Source organism: Ambystoma mexicanum, chromosome 1p, assembly GCF_040938575.1.
Source record: "Ambystoma mexicanum isolate Mex_15411 chromosome 1p, UKY_AmexF1_1, whole genome shotgun sequence".
Lineage (NCBI taxonomy): Eukaryota > Metazoa > Chordata > Amphibia > Caudata > Ambystomatidae > Ambystoma > Ambystoma mexicanum.
The window spans coordinates 412,770,344-412,791,412 of record NC_090921.1 but is presented as its reverse complement, the minus strand read 5'-3'; the positions used below and the strand labels follow the sequence as shown (position 1 = coordinate 412,791,412).

Below are 21,069 nucleotides of genomic sequence, written 5' to 3'. Positions count from 1 at the left end.
ATGATACAGCACGGACACGGCTACGACAGGTACAGATGACGACGGAGGCGACGATGGGACGTGTCCCCCGTCACCCCCTGCTCGGGCGTCCCCGCCCGACGAGATTGGATCCTTTCATGCCATGATTTCGAGGGCATCCAAGCTTTTCCAGCTATGCCCAGAAGAGAAGAAGGAAGGGTTCCTTTACCAACGGCGCAAGGCTAAAAGGAAGACGGTCCTCGCCGTACCGCTTCTTGATGACATCTGGGATGAGGGGCTCGCCCTCCTCAAGAACCCTGCCACGGCGCCGGCAAAGAGGGACCGGTATGAGAAGAAGTACCGGGTCCCCGACGATGCCCCCTTGTGCCTTCGGGCACAACCTACCCCGGATTCGGTCGTCTCGGCGGCGGCAAGGAAGAAAGCTGGGGGGGCATCGGCCTCGACATCAACTTCCCCGCCGGACGGCGAGGGCAGGAAGTTGGACACGATGGGACGACGGATCATCTCATCCGCAGCGACGACTATCAAGGTGGCCAATGCCCTGGCTATCGTAGCCTGCTACGACAGGGAGTTGTGGTTCAAAATCGCCCCTCTGTTAGACTTCCTTCCGGACGCCAAAAGGGCTGAGGCCTTTGAAATCCTACAAGAGGGTGAGATTGCTTCGGACCACGCCATCACGGTGGCAACGGTCATCGCCAACACCGGTTTCCGTCAGTTGGGCAACAGCGTTTGCTTGAGACGACGAGGATGGCTCAAGGCCACAGATTTCCACCAGGACGTACAAACCAAGGTTTTGGACATGCCCTTCGACGGGAACAACCCTGTTTGGGAAGGCGGTTGATGAGTCCATTCAGGCCATCAAGACAGACACAGAGACTGCCCGGGCACTGGGAGTGCTCCAACAACGACAGCCGTCCTTTCGGAGCTCCGGAGGCAGACAAGGTGCCTCCAAGGGATCCGGCAGTGGCTCCTCCACGTACCGCCAAGCGGCAAGATCTTCGTCCCAGGAAGCATACAGGGGACGCGGCAAGTCAGGGGGTGCCCGTCGTCGTCGACAGGGAGGTCAAGGAGGCAAGGCGGCCTCCAAACAAGATTGAACCGACCGTGGGGTCGGGCTCCTGCCGAAGCACCCCGGTGGGAGACCGGGTGGCGAGGTTCGTCAGCGTGTGAGAGTCCATCTCCACCGACCGTTGGGTGCTGGATGCCCTGGCCCAAGGGCACGCCATCGAGTTTCAGAAGAAGTGCCCTCGCGTTCCACCCGTGGCCAGGAAGGAAAATCATGTCCCTCAACCACTGTTGGAAGTAAGGGCAATGCTCAAGAAGGGTGCCATCGAGCTCGTCCCAAAGAGGCTTTGGGGCTCCGGAGTTTACTCAAGGTACTTCCTCGTAAAAAAAGAAGCCAGGAGGATGGCGCCCCATCCTCGGCCTACGACGACTGAACAAGTACATCAAGGCACAGAAGTTCCGTATGGTCACCCTCCAGCACGTGCTGGGACAGCTGGAGGAGGGCGATTTCCAATCGTCCTTGGACTTGGAGGATGCGTACTTCCACATCCCCATTCTAAAAAGACACTGAAAGTTCCTCAGGTTCGTGGTCCAAGGGCAGCACTACCAGTTCAAGGCCCTCCCGTTCGGATTGACGTCGGCACCCAGGGTGTTCACCAAGTGCCTCGCACCGGTGGCAGCGCGGCTGCGCCTACAGGGGATCCACGTCTACCCCTACCTGGACGACTGGCTCATCCGGGCAAGGACGAGGGAGCTCGCCGTGGAGCACACTGCAAAGACTGTCCAGCTGCTCACGGACCTGGGATTCTCCATCAACTTTCCAAAATCCCACCTGGTTCCGTCGCAAGTCGCCCTGTTTCTGGGAGCCAAGCTCGACATAGTGGCGCGGCTGGCCTCGCCGTCAGAGGAAAGGACCAGGACCATTCTGGGCAAGGTGCAGCGTCTGCTGGCCACAGACATGGCCAGGGTAAGATCTATCAAGTCCCTCCTCGGGATGATGTCCTCCTGCATTTATCTGGTGCGCCTTTGCAGGCTTCGGATGCGCCCCTTACAAGAGTTTCTCGACGCCCGCTGGGTTCAGTCGACGGGCAGCTTCGAGGACAGGATCCCTCTCAACGAGACGTTCCGTCAGGCGATCCGGTGGTGGGGTACCCGCTTCCATCTGTCGGCAGGCACGGACTTTCAGATCCCAGCTCACCAGGTGACTGTGACGACGGACGCTTCCCTGGAAGGTTGGGGAGCGCACTCCGGAGATCTTCACGCGAGAGGCCTTTGGCTCCCAGAGGAGAAGTCACTCCACATCAACATTTTGGAGCTCCGCGCAGTGTTCTTGGCCCTCAGGTCCTTTCTTCCATCCCTCAAGGGCAAAGTGGTGAGGATCTTCACCGACAACACCACCACGATGTTCTACATCCGGAAGCAGGGCGGAACCAGGTCCCCGGCCCTATCCAAGGAAGCCCAGGATCTGTGGCATTGGGCCGTCGCCCAACGGATGTTTCTGGTGCCTCTTCATCTGGCAGGAATAAAAAACACGATCGCCTACTCACTCAGCAGGGAGCTGCGCTTGTGCCACGAGTGGGAACTACGCCAGGATCAAGTGGATCGACTCTTCCGACGATGGGGTAAACCCCAAATCGATCTCTTCGCGACGGCGACGAATTCCAAGTGCCGGAGGTTTGCCAGCAGGTTCCCCCAGCCGAGGAGCATGGGCGATGCTTTCTCGTTCCCCTGGGACGGCCTATTTCTTTATGCGTTCCCTCTGCTGCCGTTGCTGCTCCGGCTCTTCAACCAGCTCAAGAGGTCCCGGAGCAGGATGATCCTCGTCGCACTGGTGTGGCCGAGACAGATCTGGTTCCCGGACCTTCTGGACTTGTCAATGTCCACACCAGTCAAGCTGCCGCCGGACGCAGACCTTCTCTCCAGAGAAGGAGGCGCCATTCTTCACCACAACCCGGAGTCGCTGAACTTGCAGGCCTGGCTCCTGCAGCACTAGAGTTTGTAGGGTACGACATCCCAGCCGACTGCAGAGAGGTTCATGCAAAGGCCAGGGCGTCCTCAACTCTCAAGTGCTATGGACATAAATGGAAGAGGTTCTCTGTCTGGTGCCGTGCACAGAAGATTAACCATCTGCGGACTATGGCCCCTCAAGTACTGCCATACCTACTGTCGCTGACCAAAGCTGGACTGGCTCACGCCTCCATCAAAATACATCTGGCTGCAATCTCCCGATATACCAGGACTACGGGACGGGCGTCTTTGTGGTTTCATCGCCTGGTGAAAGAATTCATGAAGGGACTATTCCGATCATTCCCACCGGTGAAGACTCCTGCCCCGGCGTGGGAGCTTAATGTGGTGCTGACCAGGCTCATGGGGGCCCCATTCGAGCCTATGCATTTGGCGCCTCTGAAGTTCGTGTCAGGGAAGACAGCTTTCCTTGTGGCCATCACCTCCGCACGACGAGTGGGAGAGATCCAGGCCCTATCTTGACTTTTCATGACACGAGGGTGGTGCTGAGGATGCACCCCTCCTTTATGTTCAAGGTGCCGTCGGACTTCCACCTCAACGAGCCCTTGATGTTGCCAGTTTTCTTCCCGTCGCTTCGTCGCCGGCCGAGAGGACTTTGCACTCGCTGGATGTAGCTAGAGCGCTGAAGTTCTACGTGGACCGCACGAAGAGTTTTCGGAAGACGTCACAGCTGTTTGTGAACTTTGGGACTGTGAATCAAGTGAAGGCTCTCTCGAAAACTTCCATTTCCAGATGGCTCTCCGGCTGCATCATGCACTGTCACCGGTTGGCAAACCGACCGCTGCCCGGCCGTCCGAGAGCCCATTCGACCAGAGCGATCGCTGCTACCACGGCGTTCCTGTCTGATGTGCCCCTGCTGGACATCTGCAGGGCTGCGACGTGGAGGTCGACGCACACCTTCACAAGATTCTACTGCGTCGATCGAGATTCCAGGGAGGAGTCCAGGGTCGGCCAAGCAGTGCTGAGCAACCTGTTCGCCTAAGGTGAGCCTGGTGAGGAGGTAAAAGATGCTTAATGTTGAGTTTTTGTATTGCTTAATGTTGAGCCTGTTGCCACCTCCCGTGGTTGTGCATGTGTGTACTGCTATGTATTCTCTTATTCATGAGCATGTGAATCCATGCCAGACCCATGCTGGAGAAGGAACAAGTTACTTACCTGTAACTGTTGTTCTCCAGCATGGGTCTGGCATGGATTCACATGCGAACCCTCCCGCCTACCCCTCTGCGGCTCTTCACTTGGTCATACTGCCACTTTACGTGCTACCAAATCTGAAGATGGCTGCCAGAGGCGGGGCTTAGGGAGAGGGCAGTCATTGGCTGGGGGCAGTATGACCCAGAGACCAGTGATTGGTTACTACTAAGAAAGACAGATCAGAAACGAAACTGATACTGATTTTTTTCTATACCGAGGATTCCCGGCCTGACGACGGGGAATATTCATGAGCATGTGAATCCATGCCAGACCCATGCTGGAGAACAACAGTTACAGGTAAGTAACTTGTTCCTTTTCCCACAGAGAGTCATGCAAAAACAATTCACTTTAAGGTGACAGAAAGGTGATGGATTGAGGAAGAGTGAAGACGAAGTGAGATGGTATAAGAGAGTCTTTTGCAGACTCATCATTCCTTTTTTGCTATAATTATATTGGTTTTAACCTGTTAGGGAGATTTTTTTCCACGTCCTTCTAGGCAGGTGTGAGAGAGAATACGTAAGGGGGAAAGTTTGCCGGTCCAGAAATAAGGGTGCAGGTAAGCTCACTGGCAACCTTGTTTCCGGATTGGGAAACTCTGAGTCTGCCTGCCGGAGCCGCTGTGCCCAACAGGTCTCACCCTGCCAGGCGCAGTAGCCATAGTAGGGAGACAGGTCACAGAAGCACCGGCACCGTTTCTAACGGTGCCGGTGCTTCAGTGTCCCCATTCCCATAGAGTCCTATGGGACTCTATGGGAATGGGGACTTGCATTGAACCGGCGCCTGACTTCCCAGGCCGCCGGAGTTGTAATCTCCCGTTGGCACGGGAAGTCAGGTGCCGGTAAAATATTACGGGTCTGGCAGCAACCCGCCGGTAGCACCAGCAGGGTTACCGCCGAACCCCTAATGAGGCCACTAAGCTAGATCAAAATTCTCTCAATGGGTAAAGTAACAGAGGAGTCAGGTTTCACTCGTAGGGGGAGGTGGTCTGGTAGCTAGGTACAGATTAAACAAGAGAATCCATTGCATCCACATTTCTAAAATAATGAATTATTTATTTATTTGTTTACATACACTTACAGCTATATTAGGCTTTGCATATCATATAACATCAAGTCTAAAAACACACACAATCTAAAACAGTTCACTTTATATATATGCACACTTAAAAAGAGCTGGGATAAAAAATGCCACAGACAAGTCGCTAAGAATATTCAGACATAAATCATAACATTTCATCATGTGAAAAATTAAATTAACATAATTTCCATTTAAAAGTTTGGTCCACATTTCATCAACACATACAAGATCACATGAGCTGTCATATGCTTTCAAATATTTCCAACGTAATTGATACAGACTCTCACAGTGACATAAAATGTGTTCTGCAGTTAAGATTTTTGCAACACCACATAGCCTACACAATCGCTCAGATCTAGGTATTCCACGTTTCGCTCCAGCTATTTCCAAAATGTCTGTCTTATTAAACTTGAACAATAAGTAACGCCTTAATAAACCACCATCAGGAAACGCAGATAGGTATTTGGGGGTATCTAGGTGTCTCAACCAGTATTGTATGAAGGTGCCACTATTGCTCTTCGTGGCCAAATATCCCATATCTCGCATTTCACCTGCGACAGAGATCTCATTTTCAACAAACTTTCGATTCTACTAAGTGATTGATTTAGCCATACTTCAGCATTCCCCTTGGCTCTATTAATAAAGGTAAATTTAAAGTGGTTCAGCACAGAGTGTTTATCACTGTTCTCCATTAGCCGAAATACACTAATTAGGTCAACAATGGTGGTATCATTGTCAAAGGTATGCAATTTAGCATACAACATAGCACCCTTACATTCAAGCATATCTCCTACGTACATCATATCACATTCTAATATTATAAATTAACAAGGGACTGATTTAGGCATTCTAAACAAGATTTCTAGAAGTTTTCCTTCAAATCTATTCAGTTACATGCTAAGCTTTTTCGCCCATATTTCTGCACCATAGAGAAGACAGGATTACTTTGGCGGGGTACAATAATAAAACAGTACTTAGAGAGCATCCTGCTTGTGTACTGATAAAGTGGCTTAATGCCATAGTTATACCCATGCATTTGTGTTTGGTCTCCAGTCATTGTTGTTTCTAACTCAGCTTCAGTTCTATTACGATACCCAAATATTTGTAACATTCAACCCTTTCAATCAGCTGACCACCGATAGTCCATCTCACGGTGGAGATATTTTGATTCTTGGTTTTTCCAGTGAAGGCAATGATTTTAGTCTTTCCAAGATTAATGTTGAGCCCGTTATCGGAAGCAAACTGTTCCAATGCTGCTAATTTCAATTGTAATCGCTTAGGGGTGTAATTGAGTAGTAACAGGTCATCAGCGTCACCTAACCATCCTATTTTTAACAGACCAAATTTGATATCATTAGAACACGTAGCATTTAAAGCTTCTTCTAGATCCGCTATGTACAAGCTAAACAGGGTAGTAGCCAGTATGCAACCCTGTTTACCACCTCTATTGGTCGGGATTGTGTCAGTAGATTTTCCCTCACCATCTAGCCTAACTGTTACAGAAGTGTTAGTGTAGAGAAACCTGATCATATGGAGCACCCCTTGAGGGATGCCCCAATGCATAAGTTTGTTCCACAGTTTATTTCTAAGAATGCTATCAAAGGCGGTGCTAATGTCTATACATGCCCAAGCATATTCTATGGCAGATACCAAGATGGTAGTGTTATGGACAGTAGAGGATTTTTTGTGAAAGCCAGATTGGTTGGGGAAAATAATGTGGTTCTCAGTAATCCATTGATTTAATTCTTGTAAAAGAACCTTTGCAAATACCTTGGCATGCATATCTAGCATCGCTAGCATGCGATAATTACTAGGATCTTTACAACTGCCTTTTTTATGAATGGGTAAAATAGAACCTTCCGTCCAGGATTTGGGGACTTGCCCATATTTACCAATCCATTGGAACAGAATATATAATGCATGTGCCCTAAAGGATGGGGAAAGCCAAAGTAGCGCATTGCATGTACAATCTGGGGTTGCTGCTCTAGAGGTGGGAAGTGCTTGAATCAAGATTTTGCGGTCAGCAACTGAATGCTGTCCTATCCATTGGTCTACAGAATTCACACATACTTCATCTTTTGGATCTTGTACTCCTAGAGTCTTGCCTATGTGGATTACACAGTCAAGCTCAGGTACACTATTAATTGGCAAACCTTTTTTTTAGTGGCATTGTTGACTTACCAGATATTGATGTTATTATTTGTTCTAGCAAAGAACGTCAATGAACACCACACTTCATTGGCCATGTTTGCTTTATGTTGACGTAGCCATTTGCGAAAATTGTGCTTTGCATTATGGATTCTAGCAGATGCGTCATGTGGGTCTTTATTTTTTTATAAACCTTATTAAAACTCAGTTTACTTTTTTCTACTTGAATTACTTTATCAAACTGTTGTCCACGGTGATGAACAATATTCCATCTTTCACCTGGGATAATGTTCTTTCGTTTCAAACTAGTGACTGCTTTGATTGAAGATAATGTATATTCAAATGCTTGTACTGCCTCCGGGTCAGCTTGATCAGACAAATCACCCATAATATGTATCAGCTGAGGTAGCACTTGTTCAACGATTGCTTTACCTTTAGCTAGTTTGGCGGGGTTCCATATAATCCTATTCCCTCCATTGTTAACAGAGATGTTACCAATCATTTCATAGTTACTGCTCTCTTCTTCCTTTGCAAACAATACATAAAGAGGAAAGTGATTGCTTTCATCTCGTATCCCCACTGCCATATCTAACACAAAATTACTTGCACTAACTTTGCTAACAATGTAATCAATTGTTGACATACTTTTCCCGCGTATCCGCATCGGCTCTCTTTCTGCATCACTTTTGCAATTACCTTTGAGTATTTCCATGTTATGGGCCTCATCACAAGTCCGGCGGTAACCGTGCTGGTAAAACCAGCAGGTTGCCACCGGACTTGCGAATTGTACTGGCGCCTGACTTCCCAGTAACACTGAGGTATTCCGACCCCAGCGGCCAGAAAGTCAGGTGCCGGTAATTCTGTAAGTCCCCATTTCCATGGAGTCCCATAGGACTCCATGGGAATGGCGACAACTGAAGCACTGGCACTGTTAATAATGGTGCCAGTGCTTCCGTGAAATTCTGCGGTCGGGCGGGTGCCGTTCTGTCCGCCAGGTCTGACGCTGGCAGGCGGGACAGCACTCGCCCGCAGAGCCGTAGTGTGCCGGTCTGGAATCAACGGTGCTGGTAGGCTTACCGACCTTCCTCTTGCTAGAGGAGATCCTCTCTTTGTGGAAGACGTCTTGGAGGGCAGATGGACATGTCCAGAAGGTCCGGGTACCACGTTCTCCTGGACCAATTCGAGGCAATTGGGATCATGGTTTTCCTGAACTTTCTCAACCTCCTGATTACGTGAGGAATCACTGGGATAGGGCGAAACGCGTACTGAAGTAGAAATTCCCAGTCCACCACGAACGTGTCTCCCAGTGCTCCTCTTGGGGAAAATTCCCTTGAGTAGTACTGATCGCACTTCCAGTTGACTCAGGTCACGAACAGATAGAATTGAGGGGTTCCCCAAAGGGTGAAGATCTTTTGAAGGACTTCCTGAGCTAGATTCCACTCGTGGGAGACTGTGCTCTGCCTGCTCAGAGCGTCTGCCACCGTGTTCTACTCTCCGGGTAGGTGAACTGCCAACAGAGAGATTCCTTCTTGTATTGCCCAGAACCAGAGCTGCATTGCCTCTCTGCACAGTGGTAGTGATCCTACGCCTCCTCTTTTGTTGAGGTAGTACATGGCCAATGTGTTGTCCGTCATTATCAGGACATTCTTTCCCCGTACAGAGGGCAGAAATGCCTTCAGCGCTAGTCTGATTGCCCTCAGCTCCAAAAGGTTGATGTGTAGTTTGGACTCCGATGGAGACCAACGATCGCTGATTGTCAGATAGTTGGTGTGGGCTCCCCACCCAGTGAGTGAGGCGTCCGTCTCCACTGTTATCTCTGGCCATGGTTGCCAAAAAGAATCCTCTTTGAGGATATTGTCCTTGCAGGCCCACCATAGAAGATCTTGCGCCACTCTGGCCGGAACTTGCAAACGATCTGACATATTCCCTGAAAATGTCTATTTACTGCAGGTCCTGACTCGGGGGTTCCCATGCAGCCATCACTTTCTTTTGTAGAGCTATGTGAAAGAGAAGGACAGGATCCTTTTGAGGACCTTCATAGAGAATGTCTGTCATGTCATCCTGCTGGTAAGTAAGGGAATTTCTGTTCCACCCCATGAATTCTGTCACCTTATTCATAAGTCTTCTATATCCTGAGTCTGCATGATCAGCAGGGTCAGGTCTTTCAAAGTCCAACTCAGGAGACATGTCCAGACAGCTTGCTGTCTGTAGACAGTCATATAGGTCAGCCATCTTAGAGTGAGGATGTCCTCTTCAAACGATTGCCCTTCAAAAATGGAAGACATAGATTTCTGAGATTGAGAATGCTGTCTTCTCCTTGAACTGGTGAGTCATGGCAATCTGCCAATAACCATTTGTCAGTTCAAAAGTATTGAGGAATTTTGGTGAGCCCAGCTTATCTACCAGTTCATCTGTCCTTGGCAAGGGATGAACATCAGTGTTGGTAACTGCATTTAATGTCCTTATTTCCTTCGTTTGGTACTAACACAACTGGGCTAGCCCATGGACTTGTGGGATGTTCAATCACTCCAAGGTCAAGCATCCTGTTTACCTCCTCCTTTATGTGGTTCCTTACATTATCTGACATCCAGAAGCCCCTGCTTTTTACAGGTATACTATCACCAGTGTCAATTTCATGGTGGCCCCAAGGGGTCAAGCCTAGTGTAAGTGAGAACAGATGGGCAAAGTGAATTAACAAATCGTTGCACTCCTGCTGCATTGTCAGATTAGTAGAGCAGTATCCCTTCTACTGATCCATCTGAAGGGTGTCCCCTTAGAAGATCTGGGAAAGGTTCACTCTTCTCCTCTTCATGATTAGAGGCTAAGAGCAAAGCTCCTATCTCTGGTCTAGAAACATAGGCCTTTAGACAGTTGGTTTGAAAGACCCTAGGGGCCCCCTTGGGGTTGCCCACGTCTACCAAATAATTTACCTCTCTAGGTTTTCCTACAACTTTGAAGGGTCCTGTCCATTTGTCCTGTAAGACCCTCTGTGTTACTGGAACCACGATGATAACTTGTTGGTCTGGGATAAACTCCACCATGTTAACCTTCTGGTTATGCCAGTGCTTGACCAGCTTTCAAATTCTCAGAAACCTCTGTCATCTGTGCCATCCTCTGTCTGAGGCCAAGGACATAATCAGTATTCCTTACTGGCTTAAGGGAAGGAAGAGTCTCCAGACCCTCCTTAATCAGGGCCAAATGGCCTCTGACAGAATGACCATAAAGTAACCCAAAGGGACTAAATCACACTCCCTGTTTGAGGAACTTCTCTATAGGCAACAAGAAGGCATGGCAGAAGAAGGTCCTACTTTCTTCTAAGTGGTTCTTCCAAAGCTCCAATCATGCTCTTCATTGTTCTATTAAACCTCTCTACCAACCCATTCGTCTGGGGGTGGAAGGCAGTTGACAACTTGTAGGTGACTCCACAGTTTTTTCCACATGGCCTGCATGTAGTGGGGCATAAAATGTGACCCCCTGCCAGATAGAACCTCCTTAGGAAATCCTATTCTGGTAAAAATACCTAGTAGGGCCTTAGCCACTAACTTGTCTCTGGAGGATAGATCAGGGGCAATGTGCTCACCTTGGAAGCAAGATGACACGGAGCAACACAGGTTCGATCTCCGGGTCCGCGCTTAGAAACCTCTGGGTATTAAACGTGTTATAAATAAACTATCATATCATATCATATATCACTGAGCAGTAACATTTCTAATTGGAATAGCTTCAGGGTACCTAGTGGCATGGTCCACTACAACCAATATAAATCAGTGTCCCGAAGAAATTAGAGGGTCTAGGGGACCAACAATGTCAATCCCCACCCTCTCAAAAAGGACTCCAATAACTGGGAGAGGCACTAAAGATGCCACATTCTTGGCTCCACTTTTACCAGATAACTGGCAAGTGTGACAACTCCTACAATGTTTCTTAATTTCTGCACCCATCTTGGCCCTGTAAAAGTACAATCATATCCTCTCGTCGGTCTTCTAAAAACATAAGTGACCAGCCTGGGGTACTTAATGTGCTAACTGTAGGAATAGCAATCTCAATTCTTGGGGTACCACCAGTCTCATGAGGTCCCATGGAATATACTCTCTAAGCTCACCATTGAGGAGTCAGTCCTCCATGTATGGCCTATGCATCCCAGGGTGCTTTACTGTTCCCTCTGGAAAGCTTCCTGCTGACGCAGACCTTCTTGAGAGGGATCCTCTCTCTTTCCCTTACAGAAGTTTGTCCTTGAGGGTCCACCTTCAGCAAGCAAAGTCTGCAGCTCAGGATGGTCTCTTGGATCTAGATCTTCCAGAGATGGTTGAATCTCATTCACCTCTGACTCATCAGTGGATGGCTCTTCTGTGGATTCTTCTGGTACCACCTCAGCCTCAACTGGTGGTGGGGTCATAGGAGTGACCTTTAGATTTTCTACTGGAACCTTTTTTCTTGAGGATGTTTTGAGCTTGTGGCTCTTCTTTCCTTTAGAGACTCTGGGTTTCCCTTTGGTCTCAGTTGGAAGGTCTCTTAAGGTTGCCTCCCTTGCTTTCCTGTTTAGTGTTCTTCTCTTCTTAGAAGAGAGCTTTGGGACACTGGAAACTACACCCAGAGCCTTCAAGTCATTGCCCAAGAGTACCCTACCTGGCACTTCAGACAGGACACTTACAGTGATCTTAACAGTCATGTCAATGATAGCTGCCAGTATGGGACACATTTGGACTGGACCTCCTGCTAACTTGGTAAGCCTTTTGAGAGCCTTAGCAATTTCCTCAGGGTGAAAGAAACTTTCAACTACCACAGTTATAGTGGCCTCAGGAATTGAATTATAGACCTCACTATTCTGTTGTTCCCACAGTCCCAGACGTACTACAGATACTCTAGCATGAACACCAATGATTTATCGACATCATGTGTGAATGCTAAGCTGACAGAGGGGATCCCTGAAGGTTTACCCTTATATTTGGGACCTCCTTTCACATGGTCACCAAACCCACAAACCAGACATTTCCCAAAGGACGTTTGGAATGGGGGTTTCTGATAACCTCCCTCTGGTTTGGGCCCAGATGTTTCACTAGCCCTATAAGGTTATTTATGGGGATATTTACCCTTGTTATGTTTTTTGCCCTCTACTGGTGATGGATTTTTGGGATTATCCTTCTTATCCTTCGTATGCTTCTTCCCTTCCTCTTTCTTGTGAGGAGCCCCAGAATCCTTGGGACTAGCCCTGTTGGCTTCCCACAAGTCAGCAGCCACTGCTAGCTTCTTGAGGTCCAGTTCTTTAGAGTCAGCAATGTGCTGTCTCTGCTCTGGGGAACAGGCATCAAAAATACTTTCCAGCATGAAGAGACATCTCATGCCTTCATAAGAGCTTCCCTGGTAGCCCTTAATCCACTTCTCTAAATTGTTCAGGCTTTCACACACCCAAGCGGCCCACAAGTTACCATCTCTCTTCTTGTGGTCCCTGAACCTTTTTAGGTATTGGGATGGGATCCTCCCAAAACTGGCTATTAGGGGCAGTTTTTATCAACTGGTAATTTTGTCTATCAACATCATTCAACTCCTTCACAGTTTGTACATAGTGTGTATTACAAACCGTATACATTTAGAAATAAGAAGAAAGAAAAAGGTCAGATGAATCCATACAAATACATCTCCTGGATACGATTCATAAAGTTTCATACAATAATCTTAAATAAAACTATAAAATTATTCAGTAAATTTCACTTTCTTAATTAACTGAACACCAGCAATTAAAAGACGTGTAGGACTACCCCTCAAAATGTACCACCAGAAGTTTTTACCGTTTAACAATCTGATTTCATAAACAAATCTACTAAATAATTCCTCCCTGTGTTCCTGTAACACATACATGATATCATCAGATGTTTTAAAGTTTCCAGTGGGTTTCCATAGAACCTACAAATTGCACTGTCCCTTTGAGCTGAGCTCGTATGAATACAACTTCCCCTGTTAAGATCATATTAAATTGCATCTGCATAAAGCTTTCTCTAAAACGTCTATCCAGACTTTGTTCCAAGTAATTCATAAGCATACCTCTTTTTTTGAGTCCATGCATATTTTTCTATATGACGTGTACTTACTCCTCTTTTCAGATTTCAATATCCTGTCTCGGCCCATGGATTTTCATTTTTACCTGGGCCATGTTGGTCGAGAAAGTTTCTATGCATACTTTGTAATTTTGACAGTTTTTGCTGAAAGAGCAGAAGGGGTCTACCTTCTGACTCTCCATCTGTCCTCCCATCAATGAATACAATGTATTTGCCTCACTTTCACATATACCTTGCAAATTCAAATGTACTCAGCCATTCAAGAATATCAGTTTTTGCATCATACAAACCCACCAAAATGTTTAGGGGGGGGCGAGGCTTCCTGCTACTGGAGTGGTCTGGCAAGGAGGACTCTGAAACAGAAGTGGAATCCAGGGACAAACCTTTCATGTCTAGCTCATCTTGCATCTGTTATTTCCTGAGTTGCAGTACCTTCATCATTTCTTTGTCTCTCATCTCCGACTGAATCTCCAGTTTTCTAAATTGAAGCTGCATTTTCATTTTCTCCTTATCTAGAACCAGTTCAGCTGACAAGTTAGACATAGGTATGGGTGAGGTCAGTGGATTGGAAGGTGGATCAAGAATCACATTAACATCCATATCATCTGCCTCACTTTGTGGAAGTTGAGGGCTAAGGGCTAAACGCTGACCATCATTATTTTCAGATCAATTCTGGGTGTAGGGGTTACCCGCCTACTCACAGTTTGGTAATCCAACAAGCGTTGGATTAGATCTGCTTTTTTCCCTTTAGTACTAAGACATTTATCCATGCACATTTCTTTCAGTTTTTCAACAGTAAGAGTTATAAGAGCTTCTGCCTTATAGTTTTCCATAGTGGACATGGTTTAGTACTTTACAGTATAGCAGCCTTGAGGATGGATTCTTTTAAATTCAATCTAACTAGGAATCAATGTAATACCACCTACACAAAACCCACAAGCTGTAACACCATTATTAGTGGAGGTTTACTAAAGTCTCACATGGAGGTAAGACTTTAGTAAGCTATCCCAGTGGTTTGTGGATCCCCAACGCTTAGTATCAGTCTGTATTACTCAGAGACTTTGGCAGAGTAGTCAGGCTTATTTTAAGAGGAAGATGTGAACTCTAGGTAAGTACAATGACCTTGTTAGTAATGCACATCAAAGAAACACACATAAATGTATATTAAAATATAGATTTATTATATTTACACAAGAGTCACTGTTAAATATTTAGCACAATAAACTAACACACTTTACAATACTTTCAAAAAGCCACTTGGTAGTTGCTAAATGCGCACAATTGTTACAGGAGTTTGACAGGTCCACTGTACTATCTGCAATAATACGCACCCACAAAGTAATACAGTAATTGCATTTAGTCAGCATACACATATAAGGTAGTGATTTTTGGGAAGGAAAACAGTTGGTTAGTCTTATCCTAGCATAGCTTAAGGTTCTAGAGGAAGTTTCCAGGCACAGCAAGTCTTTTAAAGTCCAAAAACGCAACCCTAGCTAAAAGGCAGTTCTGAGAGGCTTAAGGTCTTGAAAAGCAGCAGAAATCAAAAGTTCCTTTGGATACTTTCTAGTCTCTAGGAAGGAAGATACAAGAAGGATTAACCAAAGTTGGAGACCCTGTTAAAGGACACGCTAAAGGGACACCATCAGCGGATTGAGTCGGAGTTAAGAGGGGGTTGCCCTGGACACCTCTACGTGCACTGCAACAGTCTGGAGCAACTTTCTTGAATAAGGTGAGCAATACCTTTTTCCCCACAGTAGCTTAGGTTTGAAGGAAATGTTTGTGCTGGATGCTCCGTGATGTTTCAGCTCTGGACCCGACCTGCGGATTCCTTGGTCTGACGACTGAAGGCAAAACAATGGATGATCTCTCAAGGGAGGACCTCTGTCACGGCGTTCATCAACTTCTTTGGTCACTCTGTGGTTTTGGTGCCTTTTATGCAGCACCAACAAAGGACGTGATTTGTCCGGTCAATCTTCTTCGATTACTGCAGTACCACACTCTGATGAGGAGGGCTGTACGAGTTGGTTTGTGTCTCTGGAGTGTTGTTGAAGGCTCAGCAAAAATTGGACACATTTGGTCTTTCCACAACAATGCACTCGAAATGGGCAACAGATCTCCTGGTATTGGAATTCCGCAGCTCTGGAAAATCACAGGACCTCGGGAGATGGCTCAAATCAAAGTTCATCTTGGGACTGGTTGTTGGCATCAGTCAAAGGGATGGAGTTGTCCTTTTTGGAGGTCCTCTGTCACACAGAAAACAGGGTCAAGACAGCAGTGGTTGTTTCACAGTGTTGCAAAGGGTCTGCAGGCGTCTCTGGTCGTCGTCTTCTTCGTTTGCTTCAGCTTCAAGTGGTCGACTTGCTTTTCACTCCAGGAGCCTCACCTTTTATACAGTTCCAGCACTCACTCCTCTGAAATCTTCCTCAGCAGTTTACAAAAAGGGGCGTTTGGCTGTCCATTTATGAAATCCAGTCCCCAGTGGGAGCTGGTCCATTTCAGGCACTCTGGCAGACAAAGGACAGGACGGGTAGAAAACTCCTCCCCCATTTCCTACCTGCCCAGACTCTCTGGAGCCTAGGCGGGAACACCCAAGGGGTCCCGTCAAAGGCAAAACACACACAAAGGTCTCCCCCTCAAAGAATGGTTGAAGAAGGGCTAACAATGGAAAATCACGCTAGTAATGGCAAAAAAAAGAAGGGAGGCCCCAAGTCGGTACTTGGATGCCCCTATTGTGCACTACAGAGGCTATGGACATAGCCTGCAGCATATAAATCACACAATAGTTGGTAGAACACGTCCACTGCCGCCAGCCATAACTAGGAGATTGTCTATGTGACTAAAAAGTCACAGGAGCAGAGAGAAGAGGGATACTAGGTATCCCTTTGGCACTCCACATAAGGTGGTGTGTGCCAATCTCTCAGACTATTAAGTTTTAGGAGAGCTACTAAGTATCACTCTATCCTTAAGAACTGTAGTTACTCTAGGGTTCTAGAAAAAGGTCCAGAAGTCCAGCAAAAAGTGCTAGGGATCTCACTAGGAAAGGGGATGAAGCATAAACATGATACATCTCCTTAAAAATGACCTGCAGTTCTTCCTGGAACTTGACAGAATCCTCATGTATCGTTGGGAATTTTTAAACAATATTAAATAGGTCAATGGCACTCCAGGGGGTGTGTACTGTGACTGTGGTTTCCCCACCCCCAGGGAGTTGTCTAAGCGGATATGCGCCTGTGCAGGTATTTGCGGGAGAAGCTGGGAACCCGTGAAATTTGTATGCAGTGGTGGATGATGGTGACTGAAAGAGGTTGGATATCTGGCCTCATAGGTTAGCTGAGATTGGGCTAGTTACTTATCAGGATGGACTGGAGATTGATCAGTGTTTGGGTAGAGTTCGGGCTATCGGGCTGGAGGTCGGGTGCAGCTTTTAAAATGGCTGGATTGTAAGAGCCCTGAATGTCTTTGGGAGATTCCTTTGGGGACCTCTCTTGGATGACAGAATACAGGCAGTGGTACCCTGTTTTCTGGCTGGGCCTTGCAAGTTGGAGTACTCAGTTTTGAGGGTCATGACCTTCTCCTGAAGCTTCTCTTTGGTATCTTTCAGGGCTCAGGTCTTTGATTCATACTCTCTCTTGGTAGCTTCGGTGTACCAGTATCACGCACCTATGCTACACGCGTGCTACTGCGCCCCTTCATCTCCCATCCAAGCCGCACACAGAGCCCCCACTTACCTACTGGCACCCTGTCTCCTGTCGCCTGTATAGACATTGGCGCTGGTCTTTCTGGCATAGACTGCCCCATCCTAGCGTTGGGAGTGGCGCTTCTACGAGCGCCACCATGTCCACCATACCGCGAATATGCACTGTGGTGGCAATGGTGTTGGTTGGCAAAATCTGCAAACCAGACACAGGAAAGCCTCTTTTGTGCTGCGGTCTTATTTAAACCCCTGGTCACAGCTGCAAGGTGCACCAGCAGACAACTAGTTTGCTGCTGTACGTTTTCTGCCTGCCTTGCTCTGCTTCTGCTGCCTGTTGCTCCTGTCCAGCCTTTGCCTTTCTCCTTGGCTCTCCTACCTGCCTGCCTGCCTTCCTTTGCCTGCTTGCCACCTGCCTGCTTGCTATACTCCGCCTGTTACTGCCTCTCCTAGCCTGATTGCCTGCCTGCCTGGTAGCCTACCTTCTACCTTCTCCTCACCGGGCCTCGGAATTCCCTGCTGTGGACTTTGCCTTGAAGTAACCCGCCTTCGGATTTTGCTACTCTCGCTGTGCCTTCCCTGTCAGTGTTCGCACTGTCCCTATACCACGAAAATACAGGGGAGGAATCAACGTAGTGTGGAGAGTTGGGTGTGGCAACACTAGGTATCATATTCCTAGGTTTTTGTCAAGCCGATTACCCGCATCACAGAGGCAACTCATCTGACAACACTTTGTCGCAACAGATCACTGCGCCAGACCAGGTACGCGACTACGGCCGGACACCACCCTTGATAACCAGTCTTGGTAACTTTCCCATTGCTGTTGCTGTACATGGGAACCCTTCTTCTCTAGTGCTTTGCGCAGGATTGTTATCTTGTTAAATTGAATGTGCCTTCCTGAGGAAAAAGTCTAGGTGACTCATTCTGCACATACTCCTGCCATTTATCCAGAAACATGCAGGCTTTGGGGCGAGTAGTGTGTAACCATAAAATTATCTGGACTTCCTTCAGGGGGAAGTAGCACTTCTCTAGACTGACCTGAACCCATTCTCACAGGGGAAATGACAAGGTATGACTTATGATGGAACGAGGACCTTGCCTAACTTCATCTGAGCCGGGGCACTATTGTGTCCCGGGGCTGGCGTAGCCAACACAACTCATGGCTGACCTGTCTGCCATGTTTATCCAGAGGCCCAAGTAGATATACTGGACCTCTGCTCCTCCTCGTTACAGAAATTTCAGGGACACCCGCAGGTGTCAGTCAAATTCAGATGACTGTCACTTGTAGTCGTTGCCCTCCGTCATGCTACACATAGCGCAGAGCAGTGTTCAGCTTTCTCAGAGATAAGGGTAGAAATGGGTCGAAGAGAAGACACATAAACAGTGGAAAGAAAACTTGTTACAGCTCCCTTACTTGGATAGAGGAGGGTGTGAATACAAAGTTGAGGTGACACACACAGAGTTGCAATAGTTTGGATGGAGCTTGACAAGCTCATCACCAGGCTCTCATCCTATATATTTTCTTCGCATTCACACACATGAGAGAACAAGGTTCTCTCATCCCAGTCCCTGGTTTTATCCTACTCTGACATGTACAGCAGTCTTATGTCAGCTTGAGTCAGTAGGTAACATGGATGCCCTGCTTTTTACTCTTACTCTTAACTGCGATGGCCAACCACTTTTATAGTTTTCCTGATCAGAGCACAACATTTGTAGGCAGGGTGCTGTCGGACAACAGATAGTTTCCAAAATCACACTTCAGAATTCCTTTTACCATAGACAAACATTTGCACAACCCTTTTCAGACAATATTACACAGTCATGACACAAACCATGATCTTTCAGTCAGCTCTCCTTCTAAGTCTACTCTGTCTACTCCCTGTAATCCCCAGGCACGCCTTCCAGCTATCCCCACAGACTAAATCGTCTCTCCTGAGCCCACAGGGATTGCTGGGAGTTGCGTCAGGCGACCCTTGAGGTTGGCCGCAGGGCAGCAGCAATCCAACGTCATAGGCACCAATCTTGTTTTGGAAAAAGTAACCACAGACTATTCCGGTTAATTAGCAATAGCAAAGCCACAGGCCAACAACAAACTAACGGCAGTACAAGACTCAGCGCAAGCCGCCCCCCACTACCCCAATCCATTGTTTTTTATACTGGAAGGGACCTTTCAATGGAGTGGGAGGTATGGACATGAGAAACAATGTTGCCGGTGGACGAACAGTATCCCAGAATACGAGTCTCAGGCAGTGGCTGCGTTCTCACGCTCTGAACAGTACAATCTGGCTGGAAGACATATAGAGATACAGTAATTCATACAATGTAAGATACTTCTGTGGTTCTCACACGGTTATGGCAGGCAAGCCCTTTACTATTTGATGACTCAGTATGCTAATGCTGCCTTGCCTAGGAAAGCGGCAGCCTAAAACACGCTTCCTTATGCCAAAAGGGAAACACGTCAGATGCGAGAGTTGTGGAGGGGAGCACTGCTACATACTAGTCAATGAAGCTGTTGAGGTTACGACATGTGCTGTAGAACATAGGGCTCACCTCACAATGGCAATAAGGCACTTGTTAAACATGGCAGTTTGTATTAGCAGCACAGTATTATAATGCAGCCAGGGTCGGGAAAGTTTATTTAAATGTTCAAAACCCAGGTTTTCTCTCACAATATTGTAGTCACGCTCATTTCAATATCATGAGGGGCAACATGTCCTTCACATTATCACCATGTATGTAATTCATAGCTCTGGAAGTGTTTGCTTCAGATCACCTGATCCGATTTCCAGAATTATTAACAAGTATGCTAGCTATTCTTAACAGAAGATGGACCAGTAGCCAAGCTTAAAACTATAGAGACATTATCATAGTAGTGAAATATTTCCAATTTCATAATAGCATGATAGTCGTCCATATTAGTGAACACATAATCCATTATGGATGCCGAATAATCTTTGACTCAGGTACATTGTCGAGGTCGATCACCAGCAACCTGCCCATTCAATGCCCTCATTCCATTTACTGCTAGGTAATGTGACCAAATAAAAACCTTGTTGTCCTTTTTATTCTGAGCTAACTCCGGAAGAGGTATTCTCCAGTGTACTTCAATTTCTATCTAAACACTTGCCCCATCTAATTTTATGGGGCACTTAGCATTAAGGTCACCAACTAACAGAACTGCAGTAGTATCATTATCATATTCCCTACGCATTAATAGATGTTCTATAATCATAATCAAATGTAATGTATTTTTGCATCCCAGGGGGTCTGATATATTGATTTTGAAGCCATTAATGGTACTCACTCAAGTTATAAGGCAGACTCGAATGTTTGTATTCCACAGAGATGCATTAACTTTCTTAATGCAGTACTTAACGATGACACTTATGATTAAACCTTCTCTTGGTCATCCTTTCTCGGTTTTAGTAGCGAGTTCAGCAATGGTATTGCGTACAGGAAAATCTGGTACTCCAGGGTTCCAGGGTTCCAAGATTCCTGTAAGGCAAAATATCTCAAGTTTGGTTAGAAATACAAGAATGATCATTTACTAAAAAGAGGGAAAATCCTCTAGTGTTCCAGGATGCAATCCTCAAAATACAATTACTGTTATTACAGTTGTTTTAGATTGTCGGTCTACAACATAGCTGAAAGCCATGACCAATAACCAATAATTACTCTACATTATACCTCCCTCTAAACTTGCATGATATAATATGGTGATTTTTTTTGTAATGGATTGAAGGTCATTATCAATTTCTTCTTATTAAATTTGGTATTGTCGATATGTCTATTATCATCAAGTAATACCAGCCATTGCGCAGCTTATGAAGGTTATCCAAATATGGCTTTATGAATTCAATCATACTTTAGATTTAAAATTGAACAGTAGAAGAACACTAT

General features: G+C 46.7%; 2 protein-coding genes across 5 annotated transcripts in view; one reads left to right on the top strand and one right to left on the bottom strand.

Moving 5' to 3' along the window:
• CPAMD8 (C3 and PZP like alpha-2-macroglobulin domain containing 8) overlaps positions 1-21,069 on the top strand; it is a 1,947,746-nt gene that overhangs the window by 685,463 nt on the left and 1,241,214 nt on the right. The window lies entirely within an intron of this gene.
• LOC138571718 (uncharacterized) overlaps positions 1-21,069 on the bottom strand; it is a 662,275-nt gene that overhangs the window by 79,028 nt on the left and 562,178 nt on the right. For 2 of the 3 annotated variants that reach the window (XM_069649212.1, XM_069649213.1), the window contains one exon: positions 5,260-20,664. In XM_069649212.1, coding sequence (XP_069505313.1) covers positions 8,014-9,300 — 1,287 coding nt within the window. In that variant the 5' untranslated portion in view covers positions 9,301-20,664 and the 3' untranslated portion in view covers positions 5,260-8,013. Of the gene's footprint in view, positions 1-5,259; positions 20,665-21,069 lie in introns of those variants that run through there. The other variant, XR_011303894.1, reaches the window with a different exon arrangement.